Consider the following 24,553-nt stretch of genomic DNA (forward strand, 5'->3'; position numbering starts at 1 on the left):
AATGCTCTGACAATATGATAATGATTACAATTAACGTTAATGCATGGACATGACCTTATAGTCCATATATGAGTAGGAAAAAATCTAATGAATTTGTGTCACATACTTTTTGAATGAGAAGCCCTCAAAGGTGATGATGTCTTCTCACATAACGAATTTATTTTCAGAGCTTTTCAGAGGGGAAATTACACACAATACCTCTGATCTGATTGGATTTTTTAATTCAACAGGAAAATGTGCTTCTATTCACATTGTTTCACTAATGTGTGTGAAATATCAAAGGAGCCTATACTGTAATACTGCAAGTTGAACAAAAAGGATTGTTCACCATGCTGAAAATGACTTGAAGCTTCAAAGGGCAGTAGTTTTTGAACCATTAGTGATAGATATACTATTTAGGATGTATGCATATGTTTAGTCTACACACACCTGTGATTTTTTTTTTCAGATTTCTTTGGAGAGGGTCACTTCCCAAATTTAGCTGAAATTGGGTGATTCCACACGAAATGTCCCATAATGAAAATAAGTTGGACTTGCAATGTTCTTGTTAGCTATGTGGCACTTTATAAACTTTTATTGCCTAAATGTTACAATGTTATAACAAATGTGACTTTATTGTATTGTTTGAATAGACCTACTATGAGATTAAATAACTTTATTGAATTTATTTTTTGTGTGGTAGAATTTTAATTGTATTATTTTTTTGTTTTAACATTACATCACATGCATTGCATTGAAAATAAAGTAAGCAATAATTCTGCTTTCAATTACTTTATATTCATGCACTTGAATAACATAGTTACTGTTTAGGTCAGTGGGAGCTTGCTTTTAATCTTGAAATGGAAGCATGTCTCAGCACCTCCTCAGCCCATGGAACACACTGATGAATACGAATACTCACAGGAGATATCATTCCAATATTCTGAGGGAGGAAAAGATAGTTTCATCATCAAGCCTAGACAGCTATGGGAATTACAGGAATATAGTAATGTACTGAAAGGCTGTGCTTAGTGATTGGGAGATTGAATTTAGCTGCTTTATAATAATCTCTATACCTATTCAGCCTATACTTAACCATGAGCTGCTATAATATAGTTCTGCCCAGATTCTAGAGTGGAGCGCGTAGATCTTTGGTTCTGACTGTAGTTAGTAAGACTCTCTACATATATGGATTCAAGGTTCTCATTCCAAAAGAAATATTAGTATAGTAGATTAGAAAATACAGTAGATTATGAAGATTTGAAACTGTACCTCCATTGAGATGTATACAATTCTCAGCTCCACCACGATTGTTAGGTTCACCAGTTTTCCAGTGAGTATAGTCAAACCTAGACCCATCACTCCAAAACCACACACCCTCCTGAGAAAGAGACATCATTTCAACTTAAACAGGTAACATTGTTAACATTATTTTAGCTTAAGCTAATATATCTTAAACCTGGCCATGCATTGTTAACTAAGTCATATTTTGTGTTATTGTCATGTGTTACCATGAATTCAATGGGCAGCTGTTACCTGAGCAGCATCGGTCCCTCCGATCCACGTCCTTTGTACATTAGAAGAGACTCTTTGGATCAGATTCTTGATGAATAGCAATTCATCTCTGCTGTGTACCGAGGCCAGGTGACCTCCCATGGCCATACAGTTGCGCTGCAAGAAGAAGTCTCAACTGAAGGTCTATTGATGATACACCACTATTTTAGGAGGATTTCATATCTAGACATATTGGTTACACTGATATGGTTAATAGGGTGAAATAAAGCCACCATGTCCTGTTAACAAGACTCAATGTGCTAATTTGTGGTCGGGTCACATCGTTCATGATCAGAACACAGGAAAACAGGAAATATTTTGTGGATATCATTTAGTCAGAGTTATACAACTCACAACAGTGCTATGATTGATATGCAATACAATTCATGTAGTACTGAAAGGGTCAATAAACACTCAATGACATGACCTGTGGGCTTGGGTCAACACATGGTTAGGGGAAGAGGAGGAGAAGGCAGGCGTCGGCGGAAGCGCTTGATATTGAATTCCTTTTCAATTGGTCATGATACTCTTACAGATGTCATTTAAGGAATTGTACAACTCCCTCTGATTGACAAGCAATTCAGGGTGAATACAAGTAAACAAACTGGAATTTCTTTAATATGGTAGGAAAAGGACTCACCTCAGATTCGTCCCAAGCTCTTCCAGTATAAACAAACTGAAAGCAGCGGCTCCCAAACTCTGACCATCCCACCGGGCAAGTCCTCATACACTCTAAGAATGAAAAGGTTCTACAAATGGTTCTTGGGACAAGTACACTGTTCCCCACATTACTCTCTGTAACTCTGTTCTAATGAGTGCAGAGTATAATTCTGTTACAATGAGGTTTTTTTTACACTTTAGTGGAATTAAAGCAATATTAAGTATAGTGAATCAAATAACAACTCATAGAAAACATGAATAAAACATATTTTAAACACAGGAGTGGCCGATAAAGAAAATACTTACGTGGAAACGACACTTTCGTGGAACACACTGATGAACAGACTGATGGATGACTGTGCTGACAACCGTAATCATCCCACTTCCCTGAGGAAAACAGAGAGCTTCATCAATCCCACCCGTAAGACAAAACTACATAGTGAAATGCTTGGACTGCTAATATGTGAATGGCAGGTATATTGTACTTCAGTCAAAGTGTTGACATGAGATATGACATTAAGGAATCAAGATTCTCAGGAGGTTTTCAGGCAAGCAGTACCAGAGTATCTTAAATGAAGATTAGGAATGTTACCTTTATGCATATGTAAACAATGCTGGCCACCAAGATTGTTAGGCTCACCAGCATACCAGTGACTGAAGTCAAACTTGGTCCCATCACTCCAAAACCACACACCCTCCTGAGAAAGAGACACACCACTTCACCCTAGGTATCTGCAGTGCTGTTTTAATCAAACTGGGCGTACATCATTCTGTGTTTGTTCTGTGTTGTCATAGCCTTCATCTTCTGATCTTATTTAGTGTATGGTCAGTAGATTGGTGTATTTATATGTATTCATATTCTACTGCTCTCTGTACTCAAAGCACTTTACAACTATAACTTCACATTCTCCTATTGACACGTGTATGTGAAGGATGCCATGCAAGGGACATGTCTACACACAGAGAGCAGTTTGGGGTTCACTCATTCTGACAGGGTCAGGGAGAACTGAGATGTAGCCTGAACGATTCCTTTACCTCTCGTGCCCTGCCACTGACAGATTGCCGCTGTTACCTTAGGAGCGTCGGTTCCTCCAATCCATGTATCCCAGGGCTTGAAAATGTTTTTGTTGATCAGATTCTCAATGAAAGAGGACTCATATTGGCTGTGTACCGAGGCCAGGTGCCCTCCCAACTTCATACAGTTACTCTGAAAAAAGGTTCAATTGTTCAAAGTTTTATTGATGATAAACAAAAGGTGGGCAACATATCATAAACCTAAAGGAATTGGCTTGAGTTATGTTGAGGTCCCAGAATTATGGAAGCTTCTTCAGGTGAAGCGATAATATATACAGTATATGTACAAGGACAGCATGCTGTTTTAGATATAGAATATTATCATCTAAAATAGCTGTTTTTGCATAAATGCTGTCCAAAAAGATATAATCATGTGAACATTCAGACCATGGACATTATGTGTCTCTAGAAATATTGCGATGACAACTATACATAACTCCTCTATCATAGAAGACAAGTCTGTGTTAATGTGCATAACATGTAGAGGTGCAGTGTCTTTCAACAAATGATCATGAATACAGCTTATTTAAGCAAAAGAGTGGGACACACCTCAGCTTCAGCCCAGGATCTTTCAGCTTGGACAATGTAAAAGCAGTGGCTCCCATATTTTGACCAACCCTTACGGCAAGTGCACTCTGAAAATGAAACGGTGCCACAAATGTTTGTAATAGGGACAAACCGCTGTTCCCCACAGTATGGAGATCACGCAGGTCTACCTTCAACCTTCTGAACCCTCTGTACCTCCAAAATTAAATGAATTATCAATTATCATTAAAAATAGAGGTAACGCTTTAGAATAACATGTGCTTATTAGCTATTAACAGTGCATAATAAGCAGTTAACAATTAGTTACTAACAGTTAGTTAACTGTTGCTATACTTTAATAACATTAACTAACTGTTAACATACAGCTAATAAGCACATGTTATTCTACAGCGTTATCAAAATAAATTATTTTATTGTTATTTGATGCATCTTTACTCAATCAAAACAACACAACTGCTCTTTTATTGATATTACCTGAAATACACAATTAAAGACTTGTTAATATTTTCAAAAATGGATTCATAGCATTGAGAAGAGCTCACCAATACTTTTAAAATCACAAAACAAAGTCTGCATACCTTGGGCATCTCCTCCGCAGCAGAGAAGGAGAGCGGAGAGGAGGAAGCTGCCTCTGCAGATCATGCTGCTGGCCAATCAATAAAAAGTAAATAAACAGATGCAAAGTACAGCATTATGGAAGTACAGCATAATTCTGCTAGAGCCCATGTAATACTTGAACATGTATAGCCATTTTAAAGAAAAATTGAGAGGGACCTCTTTTTTTCCCCAAAAATGCCTACATGATACATTTCTCCAATTTAGGCCATGTACTATGCATTTCATTTTTAGAGCAGTTGTTATGTGCCACAGGGTAAAAAACTGAAATAAAATAGCAATAAACAAAAATATTCTCTTAGACAGTTATCTGGAGCTACACTTGCCAGTCAATAAGTTGTACAGTTGTGGAACTTCAGGATGGTCAGGGAATATCAGCAACCCGTTATTCTACTCTCTGTTCCAGACTGAGACTTTGGTGACTACAGTTACCATATATCAATGTTCGTTCATTTCCTGGCAGACGTGAGCAATATTTGTTCCAATTCCTTAAAAGGGACATTTCATGGTGATTGGTTACAATAACACTTTATATTGATTGCATCACTGAGTTGAGCCTATACCATTTAACCACACCTAAACGGTCCTTCATTGATTGTGAAAGAGAAGGCTTGTGAAGTTCTTTCTTGCTCATGTTACCAAACAGCTTACAATGAAGAAGCATATTTGCACAGGGCTATGCAGACATTTAGGTGAGGTGGCCATGCTTTAAAGGAGTATCTGTGGCTTTTCAGATAGCCTAGCTATTTTATCCACTGATGGCAAACTTTACTTGGTAACACTTGATATAAGAGTGACTTGACGCTGTCGTAATACATGAATCCTAACCTTAACCTACAGTAACTTGTCATTGCAAAAATCGAATGAAACAGAATGACAGAAGCCTACAGTATGTCATAAATGTTTATGACTTGTTTATAATGTTTATGATACTGTACATTCAATCTCATGTCACTCACAGCTCAACTGACCAGGAAAGACCATTCAGACCCAAAATAACTTGCTTACTTGATACCAGCCAAAAGTGAGTCGGAGTGAGGCCCAAAACTCAAACAAATGACACAAACCAAGAACTTGCTCTTATGGAAAACAATGTTTTGCATTATACTAGGATTTTGAAAATGTGAATGTCCTGAAGCATTAAAGCAGCAGAGAAAATCTGTTTCTTCTTGATTACCCAATTTATAAAACAATCCTCTGAAAGGCACTGTAGTATCATAATCACCACAGAGACATAACATTGTTTTAGATTCATTAGATTAGATTGAACTTTATTTATTATTGAGTACACGTACAGAGACAACGAAATGCATTTTGTTGCATGCGGTTGAGGTGGCCGTGAGTATTGTTTGTTTCCCAAGATGCAGTATATAGGTTGTATATAGGAAAATAAGTTGTTTCCTTTGTTCTTGTTACAGCACACACACACACACACACACACACACACACAACACACACACACACACACACACACACACACACACACACACACACACACACACACACACACACACACACACACACACACACACACACACACACACACACACACACACACACACAAACACCTAATACAGCAACGAGAAGAGAAACAACAATTTGTCCAGTTGCCTTCAATAAATACACTCATCCTTGGTGACCTTGGCTAAACTCTGTCTGTGTCCTCCTCCTTCCAGCCCAACTCTCAAACCATCTGACTGGTTTACCTGTTCCCTGCCTCTCTCCGAAGTGTCCCAGTCCCCTATCCCCATCTCATTCACCTTAAAAAAAGAATCAGACAATATAAAGTATATCTAGTCTGTATTCTGTCTCAAATGTCACGTACAGTTTAGCTAAAGAAGTATGTTGCTCAACAGTGATATGTTGTCCCAGTATATTCCGTTCACTCTCATGCAAATTGAATGTTTGAAAATCTAATACTTGTTTAAGTTATGTTTCAAATCTGTTCCTATAATGTTATGATCATTCTGTAACTATCCTGTCCTGTCTTGTCCTCCCTGTCTAGTGTTTTTTCCATCATGTCTGTGTAGCAGGATTGATTCTGCTCCCCTGTGTTTGGGTTCCCCCTGCACCTGTACCTGTTGGTTCAGTCCAATTAGTATGCCCTTACTGTAAGTGGTTACAAAAGGGGTAAATTGATGCCACCTGGCAGAGGGCCTTTTTGTGAATGACTGCTTACCAGAGGGGGGAGAAGAAGAGAAATGCACTGCATCTCACCGTCACCAAATACACATCTGCCATTCAAATTCTAAAGCTAACAGCCCTACCATGCACACTGACTCATCAGATGTATAGTCTAGATGGAAACAGGGATCCACACGCACCCCCCAGCTTTTTTTATGCCACCTGATTTTTTAGAATCCTTAAAGTGTTTATTTTCAGAATTTGCCAGGTACCAAGCTGAAATAATGTCCCAAAGGCTTCATTTTTAACCCTTTGTTGGACCCGACCGGAACCCGAAAAACCGAATAATTATATAGAAAGAGGCATAACATTTGAAGTAAACAACATACAGAGACAAATGAACACATTTTCCATACATTTCTAACCCCAGGAATTGAATGAAATGGTTATTTTTGACATTTGACAAAATATTGACCCTATTTCTGGACAAAAATGGCAAAAAATAGCCAAAAATGTGTAACGGATCAACTATTTTTTCGTTTTCACAAGCACATAGGGTGTTTTTTTTTCACTACCATATATTTTTTGAAAGGTCTGGATGTGTATGAATCTGAATATGAATCTGAATGTTAATATTGAACATTTTGGGTTGCACTACTTGTTTTAGCCCAAAACCGATTTTAAGCAATTTTAGCAGAGATTACCAATTAGAAAATAGACACTTTAAGGATTCTAAAAAATCAGGTGGCATAAAAAAAGCCGGGGGGTGCGCGTGGACCCCTGTTTCCATCTAGACTAATGGGCAAGCACCTGTCACACAGTTTTACAATTAGCAATCAGAGCTTTAGTACTACAGTATTTAGTAGTACAGGCAGATGCAGAGCCAGAGGAGTGAGAGTAAGAGGAGGAGGACGGGGAAGCCAAGGACCGTAATCTCTGATGAGATCCGAGCCACTAGAACATTGCAGTGTTGTGTATCAATACAGTACAGTGCCGTACAGTACAATACAGCTCAATGAGCACAGTAGTACAGTATTGCCTGTGGCCTGTTCTGTAGGACTGTAAAAATAAAGTATGTTTTAAGTATTTGGGGAAAGTATTCCTACTTTGTATTCCTACACAGTATTTACAGTATTTTACTATTTGTTTGACAGCTAAAAGATTACCAACACAAGGGCTTCTGTCTCCTGAACAGGAAACTGAAATCAGGAGCATTGTCCTGGAAGAAAACGCCATAACATTACGGCAAATACAAAGAAAAATAATAGAAAACAATGAGATATTTAAAAATATTGATAGGGTAAGCATATCAACTTACTGTATCAGTTTATCTACTGTTTGTAGGCCCAAGTCATTATGATGAATAAGTGTTTTCATTGGCATGCGGGCATGTGGTTGGCGATCATATACTTTCCACCGCCATGCAGAAAATAATTCCTCAATTGCATTTAGAAAGGGGCTGTAAGGGGGCAGGTATACAACTTTTGATATATGAAATTGATATGGTTGTTGAACTAGTCTCGGACCAGAGCAGCCCTGATGTCATCTGAGACACATCTCTGCACTGGTCCTCGTCTTTGTCCTTGTCCTCTTCCACGTCCGACAGCTCTCTCTCTCTCTTTGTCCTCCTCTAACATTTACTCTCACTGTCTCCATGCTTGTTAAGTTCTCAAAATGGCTTTACTGTAATACCGGAGGCCTATTTGTAGTGTTAAGGTTCAGACCGATTGGTGTTCTGTTTTCTGTGCTAGTGTTTTCAAGGCTGTATGTAACTTCCTACAATTCCCAGATGAGTTGTGCATTCTTAACAAAGTGTTTTCCAAATGATAACAGGAGATTTTGTTTTTGAACAAAGTGTCTTAATGTAAGAAAATGTGTGTTGCAGAATTGCAATCATAGTGCGAAGTTGACAATGTGTCTTAGCTATGGTTTCAAATTCACAGTGTTTACAAGTATGCAACAAGAAGTTTAAGTATTGAGACTATGGTCTAAGCATTTGATTTTAGTGTGTAAGCAATAGGCAAAAACTGTAACTGCATTACATTTGGGCAAAGTTTTGAGTGTCACATCCCCATTACCAACGTCTGCTTACTGGCAAGGTTTTGCAACAGCGGTGCATGTGACGTGGTGAGTAGGTAAGGAGGGTTTACATCTCGTACAAATGGATGTTGGGTGAAATGGGCTCTTCCTGAACGCTTTAGAAAAGTAAGAAAGTCATCCAAAGTGAGAAGCTGATATGTGTTTGCATTTGTGTGTGTGTGTGTGTGTGTGTGTGTGTGTGACAGATTGAGAGACTGAATGCATTTGTGTGTGTGTGTGAGAGAGAGATGAGACATATTGTGTGCTATTACCTGTGTGTGTGTGTGTGTGTGTGTGTGTGTGTGTGTGTGTGTGTGTGTGTGTGTGTGTGTGTGTGTGTGAGTGTGAGAGAGAGAGACAGACAGAGTAGCAGACCTGGAGGAGATGCTGGTGTGAGATGTGTGTTGGAGATGGAGATCAATGGAGTGCTCTGGGCTGACTGGAGAACATTGGAACTCTCCTGCTGCGTCCACACTCAAGACACTCGAGCTAAGACACACAGGGGAGGGAGCCTACGCCACCCGTTGACTGCCATCGACTCCTGTTCTGCCCCAAACCACGTCAGCCTCTCAGCCTTGGATATCAACCAGTTGTGAGGTTTACCTTGGTTGAACCAGACATTACCTTTCACGAAAAAGACAAAAACATTACATGCTAGTTCATGAATTCAACTGAACTCTACGTACACTTTGGAGTGGTTGTTTGTTATATTCCCGTCGAGTCCAGTAACTCCGTTCAGCCAGTTTAAATTTCTATGAATCATTTCCAGGAGAGGTTGGACAGTAGGCTACAGAGCGGAGTGCATTTCTCTCCAGCACCTTGTTCTCTGGAGCTACAGGCCCACACCAGAGCTTACAGGTTAACAGCTAAGAAAACGCATTAATTTCAATGAACATTTAACACTCACCATTTTATTGGTAGTGGTGGTAAATGTGAAAAATACATAAGACACTCAGTTACAGTTGCTGAAGAAGAAGAGGCGATGTATTGAAAGGTTGCAGAATGGGCATTTGTAATTCCACCTGCACTTAATAATATGCCAAATAAGCTTAAATGTATGCATTACTCAACATGTGCTAGCATCTTGCCTGATCAGTTTGCCTAGTTCAGTGCAACTGAATGCTTACGTATGAGGAAACCCTGAAGATGGAGTTTCTGTAATGGCCAATTACCACAATACATTCCTGTCACTCAAGTGGAGCACACTGCACACACACTCACATTAATTGGTGTTAGCTTCTGTAATCAACAGATTAATATGAGGTGAGACAATCATATATCACATTAATGCAATTTAATTTTGACAGTGGCAATTACCTCTTACTGCTACTATTACAATTGTATAGGTTTATAGATGTATACATTCACATAGCTGTGCCTGAAGACTTTAGACTTTAACTTTTAGACTAACAATTGAAATACCACTGGTATGTTTCTGTCTGCCAGTCTTAAAGTTGCTCAATTAATGAAGCCCAAGCCTGTCTGTAAGGAGCAGCTCTCTGTAATAATCCCACTGCCATTTAAGAGCTTCCTAGGTAAGAGGTGGCCAGGCAGCATTTGAACACAGACCCAGGAGCCTAATTGGCCTGGAAATGGGGCCCTATTAGTTAATAGTTTCTCAGAACTGTGCATTACCCAGAAGAAAGGTACATCTCTCAAGTGCCTCCTCCATTTTAAGTCAATCTAGGAAGATGTGGCTTATTCCCTATCTGACATCTCCTTCCCAAGACATCCACGGTCTGTGAGGTAATTGGAGTACCCTGAGTTATGTGGAGGTGGGGACTTCCTTGCTGCAGTTAAATGGATAATGTGCAGCTAAAGATGCACTCCAGTCATTGATTAACCCCTAAACCCCATCTCAGTTCCTCAAAGAGTCATATTTGTACGTTTTGTTAATTTACAAAAAATCCCTTCATAGTCCTTGAAATACGCAACTCAAGCCCCTCTGCCTTATCTTCAATGTGGGGAGCAAAATGTTGATCCAAAATCGATCCATAAACACACCTCAAGTCAGTCAGGACTGGACAATATCAGGCTGATTCGTTATTCTGAAACATCAGATGATACACCCCCCGTCTAAACCAGAAATACTCTGCTGTGGTCTACCATTTAATGGTACAATTTAGTGGTACTTTAATGCAGTTTGTGGTATTGTGCAGTTATGAGATTTGAGGAGTAAAAAGAATCTGGGGTCTTTCTTTATGGATGATAACGAGTTCAAACGTGTGTGTGTGTGTGTGTGTGTGTGTGTGTGTGTGTGTCCCATCCCCCAGTTTCTATGAGTTGACAGTATGTATTGATTACTGTGCTGTAATTGTAGGCTACTGTACCTACTGGAACAATCTTGAACAGAAGCCTACATTGCTGGCATATACAAAGCACTAGGTGTAGAAAGTATACCTCTACAGTATGTTGTTGCTGATTTGAACGGGTAATGGAGCTGGTGCATTTGTGTATCATTTTGTTTGCAAGAATGACGTTTTGAAAAATAATTGTTAGGTTTCAATGACAAAATTTGTTTGCTTTAAAGGAATAATTCGGTATTTTACACTTTAAGCCCGAACTTTAAACGAACGTTTAGGGGTGTTTTAAGGACAGAATAGACCATGCACAAAGCAAACAATGTTAAGCCATACAGAGCTCAATTCTAAAGCTGCCAAATTCCACAAACAGGCTCAATCGTCAACATTTCAGTGTCAAACACTCGTTTTCATGCTAGGCAATACAGAAAACGGGCTTAAAGTGTAAAATACCGAACTATTCCTTTAACGTAGATGAGTTGTTTATCTCCAAGGGTTATTTGTCTTCCTGGTTTGAGTGTAGAGTTTTCACGAAATTAGCTCAATTTTGCAAAAAAAAAAGAAAAAAGAAAAAAAAGTCTGTAACTTCCTCTGTTGTTAAATGATACACTGGCTGTCGCATGAGGAGCCAACAGCGAGGAGAAGAGGGCCTAGAGGAGTGATGATGAATGGCAATGACATCACAGCCAGTGGACAGCCATTGCGACGGTCAGTCTGCGTTGGGTATTGGGTCACTCTCTGCTGTTGTACAGTGTGGCAACCGCTTCTCCAGGGCCATGAAATGGGGCATTAAATTGTGCAGTAAATAGTCTCTCTCTGCCACATAGAGAGGCTCCTTTGGGTGTGATGTGTGTGTTGCTGAGCCAGAGTGGACAGTGTTCATTATTCTGTGGTAGCAATATCAATGGCATATTAAACTAATGTTGCGCAGAAAATGGCAGTGTCTTCTCAGACTCAGTGCTGAGAGATCTTATGGCTAATAAATACATAATCATCAATCTTAAAATATGAAAAGCTTATGTTGGGCAAATCAGAGATACATAGGGTTTCATAATTGAGTGCTTAATCCAAATATCTAAGCAACAAAAAACAGTGGATCCAGTTACGAAACCATACAGTATGTTATCTGCATTCAAATTCTGTTGAATTTATTTGGAGCATTAAAAATGTACTTCAGTTGGCAATACATGAAATTGTTATGTATGATTAAACTGACTGCATTTACAAAGCTCAAATCCAATCAATGGAAACCTTTACTGATGACCAGGTCTGTGCTCCAGAGGTCAAATCCTGTTTTCCTTTCCCATGAAACTGTCCATGCTGCTGCCATCCTGTCTCATAAATCAATTTGAGAAGACTGTAATTGTGTTCTGTCCTGTCCTTTTCTTTCTTACCTGCTGTTGCGCCATCTTATTTTTTTTTCTTGGCCTGACCAGGCCACTTAGGTCTACCATTCTACACACACACACACACACACACACACACACTTACAAACACACACACACACACACACACACACACTTACGCACACACACACCCGCAAACACACATATATATACACACACACACCTACACACACACACACACACACACACACACACACACATGGTGCCTGGTCTAGGCAGTTGATTCATTTTCTGTGATTCCTCTGATCAATAACCAATCTGCGGATGAGTTCACAGAGTGGGCTTGGATGAAGTAGGGGGCAAGAGTGAGTGTGTGTGTGTGTGTGTGTGTGTGTGTGTGTGTGTGTGTGTGTGTGTGTGTGTGTAGGGGGTGGAGGAAGAGTGTAAATCTCCCCTAAAATGGGACTGATTCATGCCTCTGGACCACAAGAATCAGCCAGTCAGCAATATTCAAGATGACCAGAGAGAGAGAGAGAGATGGAGAGAGAGAAAGAGACGGATGGACAGATGATGGGTAGAGGATAGCGATAGATTACAGAGAGCCAGGAAAGGCCTGCCACCAAAACAACGCTGTGTAGGACGGACCCAGAGACGGAGACAAGAGTGAGTGGACAGAGAGACAGATAGAGGGTCAGAGAGAGAGAGAGGAGGGGGGGGGCAGAAAGAAAAATAGAGAGGGATAGAGAGCAAGAGAGAAAAGAGAGAGAAGTGGAGGATGAATAGAATAGAGAAAGACTGAGAGAAAAGAGAAAGGAGTGGAAGCCCATCATACACACTGACCAACCTCCTTGCCTTTAACACACACACACACACACACACACACCAGGAAGCACACTGGCCCTGCTGTGCTTCCCCATGATTAGCAATGATGATGATTAGCCGTCGCCTTGAGGACTCTCAGGCCCTGATGAGGAGGTGCTCCATCTCTGTCTCCGCGCTGACCGAGCAGCACTCCCCCCCCACCCCCCCACTGATCAAGCAGCCGCACTGCCCTGCACACACACACACACACACACACACACAGAGGAAAGACACACCCACTTACACACGCTCACAAATGTTTATAGAATAAAACACATACATGTAGACACAGACCAGCACATTCACATAGAGAATAAAGTGCACTGCACATACATAAGGAAAAAAGAATATACGTACTATCACACTCTAACAGGGAAACTACACCTGGCACCTAACTGAAGAGTTCGCAACGCGTTAAAAAAACATTTTAGAAGACTGGTCTATTTTTTCCCCGAATGTACGTGCTGATATCACGTCTGGTGTAGCTACTTCCATTGATTATAGGGGAAGCTAATTGTTGCAGCAGACTTACGCGAACGGACGCTTCAGTTCTGTTACAGTTGCCTCGTGTGGCTTCCCTGTTAGAAGGAGCAACATACAGAACTAGAAATGCAATTCCAAGGAATTACCAGTGCATGAAATGCAAAAATAGATAGATAATGTAGATATGGTTACCAAGGTGTAGCTAGGGTAAATATGGTGGTTGCATAGTTTACAGAGAGTTGATAGTGTGAAGGTAGACAGTTTAAAGCTGAAACATTTTGATTTGCTGATTTCTATTCATGTTAAAATGTTAACTATGGTAACAATGATAACCAGGTTGATTGGTTAACTTAGCTACTGATTTCATGCAGTAATGGTAAAAAGGTTAACTATGCTAACTATGCTCACAGTGTTAACCAGGTTGATTAGCTAACTTAGCTAATGATTTCTAGCAGTTATGCTAAAAATGCTAACTATGCTAGCAATGCTAACTATGGTAACAATGCTAACTTAAACTAACAATGCTAACCAGGTTGATTAGCTAACTTGACTGATGATTTCTAGCAATAATGCTAAAAATGCTAACAATGCTAAAATTGCTAACAATGCTAACCAGGTTGATTAGCTAACTTAGTTAGATGTTTTTTGCAGTTATGCTAAAAATGCTAACTATGCTAACAATGTTAACTATGCTAACCATGCTAACCAGCTAACTTGCTAGTGAGGACTTTTATTTTGAAACATTTGTTGCTAGGGTATCCATGGTGGCCACTATCAGGAAGCAAGAAGTTACTGCAGCATAATCATGTTGGTTGCTATGGAAACGGTCATAAACGCTTAATTTTAATGATTGGTATGTTGATTGCTAGGTACATGGAGGTTTCGTGTAGTTGACTGGAGGCATAGTTGATAACTGACAGTTGGAATGGTTGAACAGTTAAATAGTTGAGTAGTTACAATGGTTAAATGATTTAATAGTGTATTATTGCAGTGAGGACCTTTATTTTGAAACAGTTGTGGACAGAGGAAGTAGTGAAACAGAATCTGTAGTCTAAATAAGATTGTATGCTTAAAGCCTGAGACAGAAGGTGCCTCTCATATAGCGTTTACGCGTCCTCTCTCGCTCCTCGATCCTCACTGATCTACATAAAGAATGATGGAGCGGCAACAATGGGATAGTCTAGCCCTTCTTCTATCTTTCTTTATGTAGATCATTGAGGATCGAGGAGCGAGGGAGGACATATAAACGCTGCTTGAGAGGCACCCACAGTAAATACTTTGAAAGTTGTATGTAGATAGTCTAATTAATGTTGATAGACAGAATGTTTAATGGATGTTGATAGGCAGATTGTTTAATAGATATTGATTGACAGTTTAATGGGTGGATGAGTGAATGGTCTGAAGAAGATGAATGGATAGAAGGTTGGATGGAATGTGCCTTATATTCTTGTTAAGAGAGACACTGATACAGCTCTCTGAGAGTAGTTGATACAGGTGTAATCAATTTAACTGGCTAGTCTTAAGAGACAGTGTGCTTAAAGCCTGAGACAGAGTAAATCATTTAAAAGTTGAATGTAGATAGTCTAATTAATGTTGATAGACAGAGAGTTTAATGGATGTTGATAGGCAGATTGTTTAATAGATGTTGATAGACAGTTTAATGGGTGGATGAGTGAATGGTCTGAAGAAGATGAATGGATAGAAAGTTGGATGGAATGTGCCTTATATTCTTGTAGACTGGAGAGACACAGCTCTCTACTGAGAGTAGTGGATACAGATACAGGTGTAATCAATTTAACTGTCTAGTCTTAAGAGAGCCAGCGTATGTAGCCTGAGAGAGAGAGAGAGCTGCTGCAGGTGGGGCTGGCCACCTGGCATAAGATTCTAATTGCTTAATGATCCGATTGTGATGTCATAGAGGCCAATGTTAAGTCTATGGGGAAATTTGTAATAGTTTTTAATTTATAGTTTAAAAAGTATAAAAGTTACAAAGTTGAAAAATACTTAGCAGCCTTCCCCTATTTAAGACCTACGTTGCGACGTTTGAATGAAGTTTCTAAGTTAAACGGTTCAAGCTGAATAGAAAAAATGAATTTGATCAGCGGAATAATAAGAAGAAGAAGAAGAAGCCTTGGAAGAACAGTACAGTGCATTTTCATGCACTGTAATAACACACACTTACACTTTTTATGTTTGATCTGCTACAAAGATTCTACATTGAGCAGCTCTCTGTTATGGTATGGCTCACTGTTCAAATCACACCAGCTACTTGATCAAATGTTTCTCTGTGTTACCATGGCTACAGCATCTTTTGAAACAGCCCAAATAAGAGAAGGTCAAATGAGGCATGTGATATAGGACCATGACGAGCATCTCCTACCTCCACCCTCCACCCCTGTCCCTGGAAAAGATCTGCTGTTGCAAGCCCCCACCTACAGTACCCTCTGAAAACATCTCCTGTGGGTGAAGCAGTTGGTAACATTTGGAGTGCATGTATGGAGGGGACACACTGTCCATCTTCCCCCCTTTTACCACAAGACGTTGTCTCTACCGGAGGATTGATTAAGAATGTGTGTGTGTGTGTGTGTGTGTGTGTGTGTGTGTGTGTAGAAGCATTGTGTCTATCGTTAAAACACCTGCCCGATCCCACTCATCCCCACCCCTCCCTTTGTCCCTGTGTGCCGTGTACTGAAGCGAGCAGCAAAAACAAACACTGTGGCGTCACGTGAGGGCGAGACATGAATGATGTCTTGCTCGGACCGCGTCTATCAGCCCTCGTTCGACCCAGCTGTGCTCTGTGACTAACAGTGCCCCTTAAAAACGACGCCAGCCTCTGTGCCGCGCTGCACCGGGGGCAGACGAGGCCTCCGGGCAAATAAATCACACCTGCTGCGCCCTGAGAGATCGCAGGGAAGCCGGGCAAGATAAATCTGGGCTGTCCAGGGCTGGGCGTCTTTAAAAGAGAGTGATGGTCAGCTCCGTAAGCTCATGCATTCGTAGGATGAACGTGGAGCTGAACCAGTCGAGCAAAAGGAGTTCCCACAGCTCAACCTCTACATCAAGGTAACAACAGCAGTGACAAGGGTGTGTTATTCCGGAAAGCAAATATAGACATGAATATGTTTAAAGAGTGATTTTGCTCTGACAGGTTGAACTTGTTTCACCTGAAAGGAAACAAGATGGCCTGAGCTCAGAGGCAGACATCCCTGGTTCCAGAGAGTAAAAGGCTGTGTCCAGAAGTCAAGCGTGCACGCTGGGCAGTGTGCATTTTCCGGAAGTTACGTCAGAATAGACTGTCCGAAAGTCAAGCGCTCTCACTAGTGGGTACTTCGTTTGGCGTGATTTCCAAGCGTGCATCGATGCATCTTTTTTGGCCTCAGATATCCCATAATCCATTGCGCAGCGCAGGTCAAGCTCCACACGTCATGCAAATCGTCAACACACCCCTCTCCCCGAGTCAGGTGACGCCAACTAGTTAGTGCTGTCCAAATGTAGGTAGGGACGCATACTGAGGAGCGAGCTAACTAATACGCTACTGGGAAGAAGGTACTACCCAGCGTGCACGCTTGACTTCTGGACACAGCCAAAGTCCTGCCATATATTCTCTCTACCTGTGCACTACCTGCACAGTCCTGCCATATATTCTCTCTACCTGTGCACTACCTGCACACAGTTGATATCACTAATTATCTGATCTACCTGGCAGCTAATTAGGATGAGCTGGTTTACTAAATGGTTGGATCAAATACTTTGACTTTCTGAACCCGGGATGTCCGCCTCTGCCTGAGCTGCAGGAAAAAGCACCAGCAGCAGAGACTCATAGGTGTACTGTACCTAGCAGTAAGATAATACCACCACAGTGGGACTAGACAGGGTCTAAATGCATGCTTTACAATAGATAGGATAGCACGTATGCCATTTACTGTTGACATGAGGTTACCACAATGCTCTGGTTTGAGATATGAGTGGGGGGCCCACCATGACAACCCTGCATTGGAGCCTGGTGGTGCTGGATCGTTACGCCCCATATAGCCAGAGGTTGGTGGATCACTGTCAGCCCACTGGGGACAGACCTGGGGCATATCGGTTTTCCAGAGGTCCACTTGTGGGTTGCCTCAAACACCCCACTGTTTTGCCAATATTGTGGTCCATTTTATATACTTCATTTTAATAACAGTTTTATATTCACAACAAGTTGCATTAAAGGTGATGGTGGTCCAACAGAAGACCTGAAGTGGCACATGATATGATGTAGGATTTTTGTGTGTGTGTGCTAAACAAAGGATTTAAATGTATCTTAAAATTGTTATTATTGAGCAGACAAAACATTCTTTGTCAGAGTGAACAAGCAGAATACAACCGAAGATGCCGTTGCAACACAGTTAACGCTCCACCGGAAATAAATGAGTTGGCTAAAGAGCCTTCTGTGTATTGAAGTGCTGACTCATCTTCTGCTTTGACTGCTCTGCCACACATTTCCTGTCAGGGACGTCTCTAGGATCAAAAGAGAGAGGGGGCTTAGCCCCTAGGGTTGTAGGTGACGTACACACCGAAAAAAAATCACACCTTAAAAGGGCTTCAAAAAATTGGAATTAAAAGGGACACCATGCCAAGTTTTCACTTTTGCAATATTGCTGATTATAACAGCACTCTGAGGACTGTTATTGTACCTGGCTAGTGGCGCTCACAGAAATGCTAACAGTGGTGGCCAGATGAGACCAATAGGGGTGGGGAGAGGGCTGTCATTACACTAGGTATTTCCATTAATAGTATCCACTATAAAGCATCACAAATACATTAGTACTTTGAGGCTTCGGATATTTTCAGTGTAATTTTACTATTACCAACATGCTATATCCTCCATCGTAATGCATTTTCATTATTCCATTTTTTGTTTTATCTTTATTCAGCCAAAAACAACTTTTTGACCAACAAAACAAAACAATGGCTTACTTTACAGAGGAATGCTTCGTATCCTGTTCGGTAAGGCCTGCTGTTTAGTTTGATACAGTATATGGCACCAAGCACCAAGCCGCTAATATCATTGGAAAGCTAGCTACAGTACAGCTAGCTACTGTACAGTTCCGTCCATTCATGATATCTGTGTGATAAGAACTACGTCTAGACAGGGTAAACCCAGCCCGGTCAGCTGGCAATTGCATTTTGCCTGGCAGCTCAGGCTGGAAACCTGCACATTTATCTCTCCTGCTTCCTTTCCACTTTTGCTGGAACCAATCATAAACTGACTTATCCACCAGGTGCACCTGGATCGTTGGTACAATTGGTTGAAGGACTCATCCAAGTGTATAAATACAGCACTCCCCAGGCTAATGTTCAATCTCAAAAGTTTGAGCTTGATCTGGTGATAGCCAGGCTATTCTCCGTCACCAATTCAAAAGAGAATAATGCAAAAAAGGTATTATTGTTTTTTAAGGAGGGGTTGATCATCTAAGGGTGTCTTCAGCCCCTCCAAAACAGGCCTAACATTGTCCCTGTTTCCTGTTATGTCCATATCAGTTGGAACTGTTGAAGAATTAATTATTCTATTCTGTTATTAATCAGTTATAGTTAGTCAAAATAAAGGGCCTTTGACCGCCTTTACTTTACACTTTGCTACTGACTGTTACTAGCCTACTACTGTACAAACAACAACATTAAAAATTAAATTTTAGGTTTGAATTGCAATCCAAGTTTAATTAGGAAATATAAATAGAGATGTAGCCCATTGAATGGTTCGTTTTAAGATAATGCCGCCAAGCCAAAGTCTATGACTACCTAAGGTGAAATTGTGTTTCACAGATGGGAATTGCACACTACAACCTCAGACCCATTTGCCTCATTAAGGCATAGGCCTATGTTAACGCACTCTGAGAATTTGCATCTGTCCTCCTGCACCTGTCTCCGTAATTCATTGACCTCAGTCGTTTCATTCTTCCAACACAACTAAATCATATGTTTTGTGCCTTTAAGTGTATAAAGTTAACCCACACAGACAAGTCATCAGATCATCTGAAGGTAGCGACGCTCCCTCTACTGGTAAAAACAAACATGTAAGAGCATGACAAATGAGAAGGAGGGGTGCGGGGATTGGGATTTACCGACATCCCTGATCAAAAGCCCGCGCTTAACACGAGATGCCTCCCGTGGGAGCGTTCCGTAATTAACCTCTCGACCGCGGGAACATCCCACCGTGAAACAGTATCGGGGAAAGCCAATGGGCCGTGGTCTCCTAAAGAGCTCGCGTTTGTCAACAGTCATATCTCACGGTCCTGCTCAGTCACGGGGAATGCTTCACCGGCATCACACCCCAGCACCTCACAAATGTAATATAGTAGGCTAGGGAGGGAATAAGATAGCCTACTTCTTCTAGCGTTCGCTCTTGATTGGTGAGCCGGAGTTTAGCGATGTCGCGTTGGTGAAGTTTCTCAGCGCATCCCACAGTCTTGTGGAGAGGTTCCGTTCTAAATCACGCAGTTATATGGCTCCAAATACTTCACAGTTATGTGTCCACGGGGACCGCATCCAGGTTTTTATGACGCCTCGGGTAATTGAGCTGTGGTTGAAGTATCAGCCAATCTTTTACAGAAGAGATAGCTTACCATTAGGAAGAGTGTATAATGTTATTTTGCACACATTGCTGCTATCTCTCGTTTTCGATGACATAATCAGTTTACCACAGTGTGTGTTGTGATAAAGGGAGGGACGTCCGCGAGGTGTAGGTTGAATGCAGATGGCTAATTTATAACCTAAATGTAGTAGAACCTTACAAACCTTCACATTAAAGTCCTGATATGCACCAGGAATCTCTGACACATTGGCCAATGCATAATTGTAGAAGATAAAGGAAAATAATAGTTAGTCTGGCCTCTATGTTTATTTTACACAATATTTTAGATGACTACACATTCTTACCACCGTGACACTAGTTATTTGTTCTTATTAAAATCTGAATTAAAATCAGAGAGCATCTTTGATCTGAAACATCAACCAGCTGATGGGCAGTTTTAATGCAGGATTTAAGGCATGTTGTCAAATGGAAAGAAGATGTAACGTAAGTCCATAACGTTTTTTTTCTCCATGCTGTAGGCACAGCCTTTACACCACTTATCTCAATTACAAGACATAAAAATCCCCGGAGAGGGAACGATCCTCTCTGTGATCTTCTAGCTTATGTCTTCGCCCGTCTCATAAATGTTTTGATTAAAAGACATGTACTCGCTCTATCCGGAGGTCCGCGGCTGAAGAGGATCCAATTAACATTTGGGACGGGAGCCCCACAGGGAGTCGTTCTAAGCAACGGAACACCGAATCGAAGCGGGCGGCGGGAAGATTTACACTGGCCCACTCCCCCCCTCTCTATTGCTCTGCACTGCGCGATGTCACACGCTGACAGATCTGACAGCACTATAGTTCACACACCGTCTGCAGAGAGTGAGCGTCGCTGAGAAATATACACTGCCAGAACCACCACCATCAGGAGCCTTGATTTGCCACTATCACAGGATATGGGCCTCTATCTTCTGCATGATCATTTTCATGGAACAGTCTACGCATCATAAATTGTACTATTGAACAAAAGTGGGAAATATCTGCCTCTCTGTTTGTCTTTCTCTTAGACTGATGTGCATGTGCGTGTATGGTATGCATGTGTGTGTGTGTGTGTGTGTGTGTCTGTGTGTGTGAGTGTGTGAATTTGGGCATGAATGCATGTCTTTCATACTATGCACTTTGACTTCCCCACTCCAGCTCCTCTATACAATGACTGCTCTGAAGTCTCTTATGGGCTCTTATCTGCCCAGGGTGTGACATATGACATGTATAAAGCGACAACTGCAACTCAAACAATAGATGATATGATTGATTGCTGATTAATTTCACATAAAAACACACAACACATTTTGTGTCATAATATTCAGTGAATGTTTTCCCCCTCCCAAAACAAACAGTGTGAAACAGTTGAGAAGGCAGCCCTGTGTCTTTGAAGGGAAAACAGCCCTGACAAGTTCAAACATTCACAGACCCCAAGGCAGGCAGTGGAGGGGCCTGGGGGGCTTCTGGAGTCAGGCTGAGTGGGGAGCCTCGTGCCTGGGCCTCGCTGGCTGGCATGGTGGGGTGGGTGGTGTCTTTCTCCTGGAGCTGTGACAGGTCCGTAATGAGCGCAGGGACCCCAAAAGGCCCTGGAAGGAGTGTGTGTGTGTGTGTGTGTGATGGTGGGGGGTCACTCCAGTATCAGAGCTCTGACAGCACAGCCGAGACCCTGTTTACGCAGCCCCTCACACTGTCAATGGCAGGCGTACACAAGGTGGCAGCCACACAAACAAGCATTCACACAGGTACGCACGCACACACACACACACACACACACACACACACACACACACACACACACACACACACACAGAGAGAACCATTCAAACAGGAGAAAAGAACTAACGCACACACATATTCACACTGAAAGCAGCTTTCCAGACAGTAAATATTAATGCACACATCCATATATTCAGCCATACACGCAGACCAACATACTACTTTGAGCAGTCTGACTCAGAAATGAAAGGTTACCGAGTGTGACAGGACTACACAGCTGTTATTAAGAAACAGGAACTGACAGCTGTTACGAACCAAAAGAGCATTAATGCAAAACCTCTTCTTCTTCTCCCTGCCTCAACATGAAGCTCGTTTCCCTGGCAGATGTGAATAGATCTCATTCTACCACTCCTCTCCTCACAAGTCAGTGAGATACAGTACAGCGAGAGAGAGAGAGATAGATAGAGAGAGAGAGAGAGAGAGAGAGAGAGAGAGAGAGAGAAAGAGAGAGAAACTATGCAATTGAGGGCCAAAACCTTTGAAATGTCAGGCAAACAGCTGCCCCGGCACACTTTGAAATCTCTGCCAGGGAGGAGAGTCTATTTTCCCCTCTCGGTGTGGAGGAGCAGTGTAGCGTGGGCCACTGGCAGATGGTGTTGTGCCGGCTGCTGCCGCTGCCTCTGCCGCTGAGGCTGCCGCTGCTCGCTCGGCAGGCAGCGGACGCAACAAGTGTGCAATTACAAACCCAATAAGGACCCAGACTGTTCAAAAACAACAACACTCAGGGGAGATTTGGCTGTGTGTGTGTGTGAGAGAGAGAGAGACAGAGAAAGAGAGAGACAGAGAGAGAGAGAGAGAGAGTGTACTGTATGAGTAAGAGAGGCCCAGTCAGGGGAAAAAAAAGAGTGAAAAATTGATTGACCCGTAAATTTTCTTCATTTCCTCTCGCAAATAGAGCGCTAAGTGCTGGGAATGTGCTTTATGGAGGAAGCCAGAGCATGCTTAATGCAGCGCTTATGTGCCTCACTGCCTGCCTGGGCTGCTCTTATTAAAGATACGGAGATCATAAATAACATACCCTTTAAGCTTCAGACTTCAGTGATTAGGATCATGCTTACGATGTTGATAATGCTGACAATTTTGACAGTGCAGACAATGTTGGTGATGTTGAGGATAATGTTGGTGATGATGACGGCAATGATGAAGAGGATGACGATGATGATTATGATGATGTTGGTCAGACAGAGATACAGTCAAAACACTCTCCACAGTATGATGCCAAAGTGAATTTCTCTGTTACTGAACAGAGGCAACAATATTAAATGTTGTGTATTTCCACATCAGTGCTGGCAATTCTCCAGTGTGACTGATTAAGCACAGAGGCTCCCGAGTCCCCATCTGACTCTAGACACACACACACACACACACACAGTGCTATTTAAAGTGGCAAGAGAAAGCGCTGTGTTTGACCACAGGATCCTGTGTGGGTTCCTTAAATAGGTGCTGACGGAGCACAGGAAGGGGGGGGGGGCACGCCCCCCTGCCTGTCTTTACCGCAATTAGGCACTTGTATCTGCTGGTCTGTGAATGTAAGTAGCCTACCGCTGGGTTATTTTCCTGCCACAGTACTGTCTGTGGTCTACACATCCCTGACACCTGTGTGTTAACCGTGTGGGGGGATGGAGCATAGGGGTGACACTGGACACACTGTCCCGCTCCAGGGTGAGGGAGTGCAGCCTGGTCCTATTATGTCATACACATTCATAATGTACAGAGAGTCTGGCCACTCTCCATTGCCAAGTGTGAACTTCCTTGAATGCGGCCACTCTGTTGATGTTTAAAACTATATTGGATCTGCTCAGAGCCACTCAGATCTGTCATAACCAATCGCTAATGTTTGGTAGTGACGTGACATGCTCAAACTCATGGAGGTATTATAAGAACTGGAGAAAGTGAACAAGTCCCACCCCAATTCATTTCAATGGGAATGCTAGGCTAGTGAAAATTGCCAAAATTGAAAGATTTTTTTCAGGCTTCAACATGGCGTTTCAAGGGACTTGTTTCCGGTGCCGTTTTACTTCGTCAATTAAGTGCCAGGTTACTGATTGACGTAAGGTACAGAAGGAGAGCTCGTTCCCACACTAAGCTCGTGCATGAGCTGAGAGTGGAACAGCCACCAATCAGCATGAGGAAAACGGCACCGGACATGATGCATTTCTGGAAATATTCTGGAAAATGGCAACGAGGAAGTACCTTGCTAATCGGCGAAGCTAATCCTGATCAAATCCTGACCCCCTGCTCAAACTAGCGCACAACCTCAATGTCATCGTTCTCAGCTACCCCCTCTGTTCGCTGATTGGACCTTCACATTTTTGTTTTGAGAAAACCTGCGACTATACTGCAGACCCAGACAACGTAGTGAAGGGAACTGTGCGGAACTCCGTATGAAGGCAGAGCCAGGCTAGTGGGAGTGGGGATCAGGTGGAGAACTTGAGGATCTTCATTTCTCTGTATTGAAGACTGTGGAGACAGTTCTTCACTGTGAAGTTCTGCACATTTAATAGGAGAGGGTGGTCGCTGTCCGTGGTGCTGATTTATCTATTCCAGCTCCAGCAACCACTTCTC

At 41.9% G+C, this 24,553-nt stretch overlaps 1 protein-coding gene across 1 annotated transcript; it reads right to left on the reverse strand.

Annotated features, from left to right (window-relative positions):
- Positions 1–684: 684 nt before the first annotated feature.
- On the reverse strand, positions 685–4,455 carry LOC134070431 (C-type mannose receptor 2-like). The gene is made up of 9 exons (XM_062526794.1): positions 4,392–4,455; positions 3,817–3,902; positions 3,266–3,400; positions 2,786–2,891; positions 2,500–2,580; positions 2,174–2,265; positions 1,516–1,650; positions 1,252–1,360; positions 685–922 (listed from the first exon to the last, which is right to left on the reverse strand). Exons 1-9 carry the CDS (start codon positions 4,453–4,455, stop codon positions 864–866), a joined length of 867 nt encoding a protein of 288 aa, XP_062382778.1. The 3' UTR covers positions 685–863.
- Between the last annotated feature and the right edge of the window lie 20,098 nt (positions 4,456–24,553).

Source organism: Sardina pilchardus, chromosome 22, assembly GCF_963854185.1.
Source record: "Sardina pilchardus chromosome 22, fSarPil1.1, whole genome shotgun sequence".
Lineage (NCBI taxonomy): Eukaryota > Metazoa > Chordata > Actinopteri > Clupeiformes > Clupeidae > Sardina > Sardina pilchardus.

What these genes read in the sequence shown, in the direction of transcription:
- LOC134070431 (XM_062526794.1), bottom strand. Translation starts at nt 4,455, where the DNA reads ATGATCTGCAGAGGCAGCTTCCTCCTCTCCGCTCTCCTTCTCTGCTGC. An exon ending in TTGTTTACATATGCATAAAG is followed by an intron (nt 2,581 to 2,785) that starts GTAACATTCCTA and finishes TGTTTTCCTCAG; the next exon opens with GGAAGTGGGATGATTACGGT. An exon ending in TTGTATACATCTCAATGGAG is followed by an intron (nt 923 to 1,251) that starts GTACAGTTTCAA and finishes TTCCTCCCTCAG; the next exon opens with AATATTGGAATGATATCTCC.